This window comes from Triticum aestivum, chromosome 4B (assembly GCF_018294505.1).
Source record: "Triticum aestivum cultivar Chinese Spring chromosome 4B, IWGSC CS RefSeq v2.1, whole genome shotgun sequence".
NCBI lineage: Eukaryota > Viridiplantae > Streptophyta > Magnoliopsida > Poales > Poaceae > Triticum > Triticum aestivum.
In genome coordinates, this window is record NC_057804.1 from 484,726,184 (window position 1) to 484,737,390 (window position 11,207).

Consider the following 11,207-nt stretch of genomic DNA (forward strand, 5'->3'; position numbering starts at 1 on the left):
GCAGAGCGACAGATCTAAGAACCTTGGAAAGCACAGGAAATAAAATTGCAATTTTTCTACTAGTATTTTCGTAAATAAAGTTGTAAGTTATTCTACTACTCGGGATTAGTATCTCGGTAAGAATATCATGCATTCTCAAGTTTAGTCATTATGAAGTTATGATGACACACCATGTGTTGCCTCGGAAAACAAGTGGCACATCATGTGACACCCATCGACTATGGAGCGGGAATTCGGTATTCCACGAGGACCCAAGGACAAAAACACCTCACACCACACCAGATTTCGAACGCCTGGAACAATGGTAAACCACGGCGGCTGTTTTAACCAGCTCGTCTAAAAATCCCGAAACCAGTAGAACGGACCCATGAGAAAAGAGAAATCGAACCGCGCGGCCTAGCCTAACCGTGGCGGTTAAAAAACGTACGACGCCGTCGCGTTCCCTCCCCCCCTCTTCCTCCTCATCTTCTTCCTTTTACCCCACCCCACCCCCCGCCCCGCCTCACCTCACCTCATCATTCCCCACCTCCCCCCCATCTCGCCCTCTCGCCAGCAAAAACCCCGGTGGCGCCACCACCGCGGCCGATCCGCCCCGGCCCCGGCCCCTGCTCCGGCGACGCGCCCGCCACCTCGCTCTCCGGCCGCAGGTGTCGCCGCCGGCGTCGGCGGCGGTAGATCGGGCGCGGAGACGTCGTTGCGTGTTGAGGGCCGCGGGGGGACTTGATGGCGGGGGTCGCGGCGGAGACGGCCGTGGCTTCGGCCTCGGGATCGGGGATCTGGTCGCGGCGGCGGGATGAGATCACGTTCGATCGCCTCCAGAAGGTAACGTCGCGTGGGCGTTGATTCCGTACTACGCTGGGGTTTCATTTGAGATGTGAGAATTGGGGTTCGGTGTTGGCGTCCCTCCGAATCTGTCACTGAGCTGGCTGCCCCGCGTCTGCCTTGGATTGGCTCGCTTTCGGTGTGTAATTCACATAGAAAAGGTACCGTGTCGGGGAAACCGAGGCGTTTTAGTTGGTTATTAGGATTCGGCCCCCTCGGCCCCTCCCTACTAAGCTTAGCTTGCTTGGATTTTGATATTTATGTTCCCAGTGAATTCCGGTTCTTAGATTCAACCGGATTACCCATGTGCCCCTGACGAGCATAGTACTAGTTACTCTGTGGGCAGCTAGATTGCATTGACTTTGAGTTGGTGCATTGCTCTTAGGGACTCCAACCCTTGGAGTTGCACATTTGGTTTGGTATGTTTAAATAGGAAAACAGGACTGGGCCTTATTGATACTTGTCATTATGAGTTTGGTTTGGTATGGGTTGAATTGGAGTGGTCAGTGACGGGTTCGTCTCGCAAAGGCTCGAGACACTTGATATACAACTAGATTGCATTGACTTTGAGTTGGTGCATTGCTCTTAGGGACTCCAACCCTTGGAGTTGCACATTTGGTTTGGTATGTTTAAATAGGAAAACAGGATTGGGCCTTATTGATACTTGTCATTATGAGTTTGGTTTGGTATGGGTTGAATTGGAGTGGTCAGTGACGGGTTCGTCTCGCAAAGGCTCGAGACACTTGATATACAACTGGTTTCGAATTCTTCCTGATTCGAGAAGGATATAAAGCAATAATTCTGGCATGTCATAATGCTTGATCGAGTTGGGAAAACAAAATTCTGTAAGAACACTTGAGACGTAAACTATTGGCTCAAAACAGGATATATATTTCTTGAAATTTTCATCGAGTTGTGATGAGACTGAGTTCATATCAACTAATCATGCACCTCACTCTCCGATCCCAAGTCTTCATACTTTACATCTTTCACTTCCTTCCATGATAGTAGGATGATAAGCTAGCAAGCACAGCAAGTGGAATTTAGATTGGATATCAAATGCTGATACAGGTAGAATAAATAAGCGTGCTTTGTTTTGTATCTCTATCGTGGAATATGCCATGTCATTTATTGTTTTAAATTTGTTTACGTTTCTACAATGACCTTCGATTTTCCGTTACAACTCTCTCGAGGCACCTTGACTTTGCCGCACTCCGCCTTGGTTGAAGCTGTAAATGTGCTCAATTTTCCGTTACAACTCTCCCGAGGCACCTTGACTTTGCCGCACTCCGCCTTGGTTGAAGCTGTAAATGTGCTCAATTTTCCGTTACGACTCTCCCGAGGCACCTTAACTTTGCCGCACTCCGCCTTGGTTGAAGCTGTAAATGTGCTCAATTTTCCGTTACAACTCTCCTGAGGCACCTTGACGTTGCTGCACTCCGCGTCTCCGCCTTGGTTGGAGCTGTACATGTGCTGGTGCTGTACTCTTGTGTAAAATCATGATTGATTTCTATTCCATAATAGAGTTTTCTTGTCCCCGCATTTGGAGTATCCACTTTCCTATGTAATGGAAATAAAACCAGAATGTGTATTTTAAGTGGTATCATATTTTTATCTTGGAAAATGAAGTTGTGTGAGTTTCAAGATAACTTTTATGACTATGGATTGAACTTGTTTCAGTTCTGGAATGACTTGCCACCGCAAGCACGGCGGGAGCTTCTAAAATTGGATAAGCAAACCCTCATTGAACAAGCTCGCAAGAATTTCTACTGTTCAAGGTGCAATGGGTTGCTTCTGGAAAATTTCAAGTCACTGCAGCAAGAAGTTTCAGATATTGATTGTCTGAGCTCAAGTGGTGAATCAAAGATTAGGCAGCAAAATGGATCTCAGGATCCATCTGTTCACCCTTGGGGAGGTCTTGCAACAACAAAGGATGGCATCCTTACGCTTATTGACTGCTTTATGAAAGCTAACTCGCTACGGGTGCTCCAGAATGTAAGTGTAAACAATTGTACCATAACTTGTGGTTCATATTTTATTTTGTTCTCTGCATCGGTGAACTAAGATTGATAACTACTTTGATATGTTTGTATACTGAATTAGTGATCCTTTATTTGTCTGAACTAATCGCTCTTTGTTATATCTGAAGCAATCTCAAATCATGCATATGGCTGTGGGTTTTACTCACAACATTTGATTCTAGATTAGAAATATTTGATCACTCTATTTCCTAATGCACCCGCCATTTGTTTAATCAGGTATTTGACAATGCACGACTAAGAGAAAGGGAACGAGAAATGCTTTATCCTGATGCATGTGGTGGGGGTGGCAGAGGATGGATTAGCCAAGGGATGGCTAGCTATAGCAGGGGGTATGGAACAAGAGAAACATGTGCTCTGCATACTGCCCACCTTTCATGCAATACACTGGTGAATTTCTGGTCAGCATTATGCGACGAAACTAGATCTTCTCTTCTGCGGATGAAGGAGGATGATTTCATTGAAAGACTAATGTTTAGGTGAGCAACTGAGCATAATGGAGAGGCTTTTCGTTTCATGCTAATTCAAGTTAAGAGACATAAAACACTACTCCTTGAACTAGGCATTCAACTTACGGACAAAATAACTGAAACCGAACTCTGCTTATATTCACCACGTGGAAGATGCACTAGAGAACAATCTTAGCAAGTATTTGTAATGTCTTTTTTAGTTCCACTGGATATTGTATAGATATGGTAAGATCCTGACGAGTTTTACTGTCGACCGATCGATTCCATTTAAGCCTGCTGGGAGTTGGAGTAAATTTGTCCTAAAATGCTGACATTTGTTGGTATTTTTTGGCAGCTGCTAATAGAAGAGTTAACAGTTTGGAAAATTTTATTTAACAGGTTTGATAGCAAGAGATTTTGCCGAGATTGCCGAAGGAATGTTATCCGTGAATTCAAGGAGCTGAAGGAACTGAAACGCATTCGAAGGGAACCTCGCTGCACCAGTTGGTTCTGTGTTGCGGACTATGCTTTTCAATGCGAGGTCAGGGTGACTCCTCAATGTTGACCATGCATTAAATTGAGTGGCATATGGTTTAGAATTCCTATAAATTTAATCTGGTTTCTCTTATTTGCAGGTATTTGAGGATTCCGTCATAGCTGATTGGCGCCAATCTATATCAGAGACTGATGGGTCTTATCATCACTTTGAATGGGCTATTGGGACAGATGAAGGACAATCCGATGTTTTTGGCTTTGAAAATGTTGGGATGAAGACCCAAGTCCAGAGAAGTGGGATTGATCTTGACCAATTTGAAGATTATTTCATAACTCTGAGAGCTTGGAAGCTCGATGGCCGCTATACGGAGATGTGTGTAAAAGCACATGCACTGAAGGGCCAATCTTGTGTTCATCACAGGCTGGTGCTGGGAGATGGCTTTGTGACAATTACAAAGGGTGAAAGTATCAGAAGTTTGTTTGAGCATGCTGAAGAGGCCGAGGAAGAGGATGTACGTGACATATCACTTATGGTAGCTTACATTTTTAGCTAAGATAGGCTTAATTGAGAGCATTTGTAATACTGACTAATGAAAACATGAGCAGGAGGATGATGCCATGGAAAGGGATGAAAATGATTTTGACGGTGATGGCTCTCATCCGCAGAAGCATGCCAAGAGTCCTGAATTGGCAAGAGAATTTCTCTTGGATGCTGCTGCAGTGATATTCAAAGAACAGGTAATTGATTGTCAAAATCGTCTCGAGAGTTATTGGAAGCAGTACCTGTATAATGAATGATTCTGATTGCACAAAGGACAAGAAATATATGTTTGCAAATAAATAAATTATACCAAATGAAGGTGTCTTAGCAGTATATTCCAGCTTACTAGTTGTTCTTCAGTAAGATACATTATTCCTTGGTTGCAATCTTACAAGGAAACTACAGTAACAGTGTAAGACACCAGTTCTTATTATTCCTATGTGATTTGAAGACTTCTAGTGGTGTACGTCATCTGATTTCTTTACCTCAGTATAGAAGTAATAAATGTGTTCTCTTTCTGTTGATCAATGGATTGTTTTGAGGTGATTGATACGTTGAATTTTTTTTTCTTTTGCTTTATTTTTATCTTACAAAGATTGAAAACTTCAGTCGCTACTTGGTTGATATATTTTTTGCCTGCCACATACATAGCTTGTGGACAAGCTCTTTTCCTGCCATACTATTGGTGTGACTGTAGTCACCAGCAACTATTCAGGATTTGTTGAGAAATTAGACACTCATACTTCAAGCATTAATTGTATACTAAATATTCTTTGCAGGTTGAGAAGGCTTTTAGAGAAGGCGCAGCCCAGCAAAATGCACAAAGTGTCTTTGTATCTTTGGCACTCAAACTTCTGGAGGAGCGAGTGCATGTAGCATGCAAAGAAATCATTACATTGGAAAAACAGGTATGTGTTATATGTGCAAGTGCAAAGAAATTTTGGGGAAGGTAGTTTCATTTGTATTTGTGAATATCAATTTTGTGGACTCCTTGCAGAACAAGCTTCTCGAGGAAGAGGAGAAAGAGAAGCGTGAAGAACAAGAGCGTAGGATGAGGAGGAGAACAAAAGAGAGAGAAAAGAAGCACAGGAGAAAAGAGAGGCTGAAAGAAAAGGAAAGGGACAAGGGGAAAAGAGATGAGTTCAAAACATCAGACGACATTTCATCCTCAACTCTAAGCAACTCCTCGACATGTACTAACGACGAATCAGGAAATGCTTTTGGCTCCAGAGCAGCTAGTGAAGAGGAAGATAATTCCACAGCTGTGGCTCTGTGCCATGCCGACATTGAATCTTCATGCATAGAAATTGATGGACAAAACAATATAGACTGCTGCGATACAGTGACCAAATGTCCTCCAGTTAATAGCAGTGAACCTTTCACATCCCAGCAATCAAAACCATCACGAAGAAATCTGAGGTTGAGAAAGGACGTTCCTCAAGACAACTCCTCTTGTTGGTATGATGATGGCCGAGATGAATCTAGAAGTGTCGGAAATCTGCAGTGGCGATCAATGGAAAGGATGAGAAATGGTGATGGAAGTTGTAACTCGGTGTGTAGTACAAATAATAGAACAAGATATAGGCAAGACTACAATTCTTGCAGTTGTGATCATCAGGAAAATTACAAAACAGAGGACAACTGTTTTTTGCCAACAGCTAGAGCAGGTAGGGAGATGAAGATGGCAAAGAAAACAGGAGTTGATAAGCCTTTAGTGCAGTACCGCCGTGTTGGTAGTACACATGAGAGAAATGCAATTCCAAAACAAGTATGGGAGAGAATGGATACTCGGAAGAAGACTGGCTTAAATGGCACAGATAATATGTCAGGATCAGTTGCCAATGTCGAGTCACCCAAACCAGTGGAGTGTGATACCAGTGGATGTGAAAAGCTTGACACAGGACGTGAACCACTAGGCCAGGCTTCTGAAAGGTCCACTGATGTTTGTAAATCAGAAACAGATCAGCCATATGGACAACGCGAGGAAAGTCAATCTGCTTGTTCTGATGGAACTCCTATGACGAATAAACAAAAATGCCACTCAACAAACAATGAAGGTTCTAAGCCAGACGAAGAGCTCATGACGAACTCTGCCAGTTCTGATGGCTCATCTTCATGTATGAGCGAGGCAGATAGAGAAAGCAGTTCAAGCAGTGTGACGTCTTTGAGCGCTCATACTCCGGAATCATCATCATCTGACTCAGAGGAATCTTCGGAGAGAGTCAACATCATTACAGAAGCTCCATCGACAAGAACTGCTTCACGTTCTTTATTTGAGACGTGTGCAGGAAATGGTTTCAGAGAATACCACCCAAAAGCCACATGCCCGCCTCAGAACGACAGATTTGGATTCAGTGTACTCCCCTTCCAGAATCAGTCATCGCATCAGCAGAACATGCATGCACCACCTGCATATTCACCGACCACAATTGGGCCACACAGTCACTCGTGTGCTGCTCCAACAAATGGATACTTCCAGTATGGTCAGCCAACCAATTTCTTCTCTGGTCCAGTCGGATTCCGAGTACCTGGGAACGGACCTGCTGATTTCTCGGTGCAGTACAACAATGTCCATCGCTACCCAGCTCCTGCTTTTAGTTGTATTCACCCAGAGCAAATTCTCAAGACACCGGCCAGCTTCAGAGTCATGCCTCCGCCTCCCCTCCCCCCTTACCGACATGGAACAGCGCCAACTGGTGGTCATCCTTATGGAGGCTTGAATCCAGACAGGCTTAATTCCATGTTGAAGCCGATGGGCCCGAAGGATGCTCCAGATGGTAACAAATTGCCTGACAAGAGTGCATCCTTCTCGTTGTTCCAATTCAACCTGCCGATAGCTCCGCAAGGCCCACCGTCACCCAAAGATGGTAAGAGTGGAGAGTCGGCAGCAAGGATGCCGCCATTTGCTCCGGTTCAAGTGCAGCCATGCTCTAGAGAGCAGACAGATGTGAAGGAGTATAATCTGTTTTCCACCGATCAAAGCGGCTATTTCCCTTTATCCCGTTAAAAGCAACACACATGGGGGACGTGCTCTTCTCATTTTTACTGTCTACAACTGTATACGGTGAGTGATTGTATCAACCGAACGAAATAAAGGATGTTTTGAGTGGTTTTTCTGTATGCTTACGTGCCTTCAGTTTTGGACTATAGGGCCGGGAACTATATCTTTATACATTTTTTTCTTATATTTTCCCTTTGTGTGTATGAGAAGATAGTGTATCATGTAGCCTTTTTGATTTATAAACGAGGTAAATTTTCCAATCTCAGTAGTTCCTTTTTCAGAACGCTGATGCTGTCATGTGAATGAGTTGGTTCCTGTGTTTTTTTCTCTTTAATTTTTTCCAGCTGTTTTATCATCGCTTACTTATATGCACGGGATGAAACTGCTGGCCGAGAACTATCCCGGTGATCACCTGGAACAAGCAGCGTTATTAGGGATGTAAATGGCATAAAGTTTTTCTTTTCGGGGAAAGTGAACTGTCGAGCTAACTAAAACCAACTAAACAGGCCTGCGCTGTTTATTGTGCCATTTACATCCCTAAGCGTTATGCCGGTGACCTTAGAGAAGTCGTTAGATCATCCATGTGGCTGTGCCACAATTTGTCTTGGGTATCTCATGTGCTCTGTGGCGCAGAAACGTTTGCGCTGCTCACACCATGCTAATCTACACTTTTTTAGACAAAAGGTTCTCGATTACCGCCGCTTTGATTTAACCAAGCCATCAACCTGATAGGAATTACAGCACACCAACAGACCACAACGGCCAAACTGATGCAAAGGGGAAAGCTAACAACAACAAAAACCACTACAAGCATCTAGGAGTATTCAAAACAACGAACAAAGCTTGAATGATGATGCGCTCCGCACATTGGCACCAAAGAAGGTCATGGCAGATGCAGCAAATCATGGCACACCTATCATCACAGGGGTTTGAAGATCATGGTGTCTAGAACACCGACACCTCCTTCTCTAACACTGAAGGGGAACCTTATCCCCTCTCCTTGGCTCGAAAGGCGCTGTACCATTGGAGTATAGAGATGCTCACCCGAGTGCAAGAAGGATGCCAACCTCAAAGCCCGAAGCAGCCTCAGAGCGACCTCGATTCGGGCACACCTTGCCGACAGCACCACTGCTGTCCAAGAACGACCAAGTGGGACTGGAAAGCTTCCAGGAGCAATTGTCGTCGAAGGAGGCAACAGGGCACCGAGGTGAACGAAGAGCAGCAAGGCAACCGACCACAATGGAAAACAGGGAGCCTTCGGCTTCCGCCACGCCACTGCTGCCGCAAAGGGGAACCCTATCCCCTTCCGCCCTCATCGAGGACGCCACACCACTGGAACTGAGCAACGCTGAGCCACCACCGGAGAGCCCCATCCATAAACATGCCGACACCTTCTTGCATAAGCACTATGCAGGCTGTGACGACGGAACTGATGAACTAACACAAGCAAAACTGAAGTGGTGGCTCTCTGCACATCCTGCTTCCGGGAAACGGCAAGAGAGAACGGACATCTCCTCCCTGTGCATTGCAATTGCAAGCCTTTGCTCTGTGCGGAGCAGGTAGTAGCACAGGTGCAAGACACAGGGATGGTCTCGGCCAGATAGGTTAGGAAACATATGCGAAGATAAGTGGATAAACACAAGTAATCTTGCAATTTCCTGTGTATCTATGAACAAGCAGCTCGCTTAAACGTGGTGTAGGTACATAATCTGTCTTACGAAAACGTTTCACCCTTGGAACAGCAGAACAGCAAGGTACAGCGCCGACTCGTCAACGAACTCTGCCATTTCAAACTTGCTCCCATCTGCAGCCTTCTCCAGAGAAGATCTGCTGGGCAAGTCGGCGAACACAAGGTCCGGATTCTCCCTGCGGTGTTGCGCCAGGCTTTGCCTACCTTGATCCAAGAAGATGACAACTCTTGCACCTAGGCGAAACGAAAAGAAATCGATCGAATTATACAGCTGAGCAATAAAAAGGTTTTGTGAACCCAAAGTATTTGCGCAGAACTAAAACACACAAAACCTTAAGAATTCAAAGCTAAGGAGTTGTTTGGTTCGTGACTAAAACAACCCGCAGTAGCCTGATAAACGCCTGAAATTTGCCTGAACTCGAGGCGTGGCAAAGGTTTGAGGAGTTTTGACTGGTGTCTTATTTGAATAATAATAAGAAGAAGTGCATGCAGACAAATCTTACCAACCTGACTGTTATGTGTGAGGTTGTCACCAGACCGTGAGGCAAATTTATATGACAATGAAGCACACAATATATATTACTAACTGAACTAACACACTGATATTATTTGAAGCTTTGACTGAAATCTCAGATGCAAAATATAATGAACATAATGCCATATGTATACTGCAAATCACCTGGAGGGAACTCAAGGTTACCCTTGTTTCCAACTGGAACTCTAAGTTGACTTTGCAGCACAAGATTAATCAAACAGAAGTAGGTGGCTGATTCAACTAATGAGTGCTGTGCATCTTGTAGTGGAATGAGCAGCGTCCATCAACCATAATCTGCTACTAACTTAAAGAGTTGCCTAATGACTCAGAGGGACTAAAATAACAAGAATATACTACCCTTCTGAAAAAAGGTATGACAACATATTATATAATGGAAAAAGTTAGTGTGCGGTCCAATACATAATATATCTGTTCAATTAAATTCCTTCAATACTTTCCATGCAAACTAAATTGACAAACCATAAATAGTACTCATTCAACAATTTGTTATCACATCGCAATATAGGATACAGTACATAAACAAGTTTATCCAGGCAGTTCATGTAAATGGCAATGCAACATGTTAACTAATAACCCTCCGAACGAACGCAACATGAGAACCCTGGCGGCCTATGCCAAACAGCCAGCCCACACGCACAAGGACTAGGTGCTCCGATTCTGCCGACGAGCCTCGCAGGAGTCAGGTCGGCCAGGATGCCCATTCTTGTGGGCGTGTTGTAACGTTTTCGCCCGGGCTTCCTCAAATTAACCAGACAACTCTCTTCTACCTTCTTTTAATGAATCGGAGCCCTAAGGGACACGACTTCAACAAAAACAATGTAACATTGATCTAACAGGCCAATCTGACCATTCAAACCCACCAATTTCTACAAATAATGTGGCTTGTACTGTAACGTCTAAGCATCACATACCACCTCAAAAGCAGTACCCATTAGTGAATCAATAAGGACGCGGAAATATCCATCTAGTCATATCGGTACAATTTATGGAAGGAAATGCAAAGCAATGTCGTTGATAAACTCAGACTGGAAAATAAGAGACAAAACCTGATAAGGTAGCATTTCAGAAGGTCTCTCACCTTTGCAGCACCTTTTCGCGAGCGACCTAAGCAGCGCCGCCGCCGAGACCCCCATCCCGGGGAAGTAGCACACGAACACCACGTCGAACGCGTCGAACCTCCCCGGCACGGCCTCCACCACGCCGCCCCCCTGGCCCCCTCCCCCTCCCTCCAAATGGAAGCACCTCACCTGGTCGTGCTCCTCCTTGATCCCGCCCAGCACGTACAGCGACTCGTGCGCTGCGACCAGGAGCTCGCAGGGGGACTCGGAGAGGAGGGCGCTCACGAAGGACGCGGTGGGCGTCACGGCCAGCACGCGCGACGCCGGCGAGAGCGCCCCCGCGGCGAGCGCGCGGGGGAGGTGGGAGCCGGACGCGTTGAGGAAGGACCAGTCCTTCTCTATGATATCGTCTATGGCGACGCCGTCAGGGACGGCGGCGAGGGGGGCGGCGCAGGAGAGCGCAGGCGCGAGGCTAAGGCGCAGGGGTTTGGGAAATTTGGGGTCAAGGTACCGCGGTTGGGATTGGGGTTGGGGGGTTGGGCGGAAGAGAGGGCAG

At 45.5% G+C, this 11,207-nt stretch overlaps 2 protein-coding genes across 2 annotated transcripts; one reads left to right on the forward strand and one right to left on the reverse strand.

The window, feature by feature from the left end:
* Nucleotides 1–492: 492 nt before the first annotated feature.
* On the forward strand, nt 493–7,607 carry LOC123092863 (uncharacterized). The gene is made up of 8 exons (XM_044514715.1): nt 493–822; nt 2,503–2,817; nt 3,081–3,340; nt 3,710–3,851; nt 3,946–4,317; nt 4,412–4,543; nt 5,126–5,254; nt 5,344–7,607. Exons 1-8 carry the CDS (start codon nt 724–726, stop codon nt 7,351–7,353), a joined length of 3,459 nt encoding a protein of 1,152 aa, XP_044370650.1. The 5' UTR covers nt 493–723; the 3' UTR covers nt 7,354–7,607.
* Nucleotides 7,608–8,981: 1,374 nt separating this feature from the next.
* LOC123092864 (uncharacterized) lies at nt 8,982–11,207 on the reverse strand (the record flags this gene model as incomplete). The annotated part of the gene is given in 2 exon segments (XM_044514717.1): nt 8,982–9,271; nt 10,672–11,207. Coding segments are annotated over 2 exon segments (733 nt in total), but the record flags the coding sequence as incomplete, so codon positions are not given.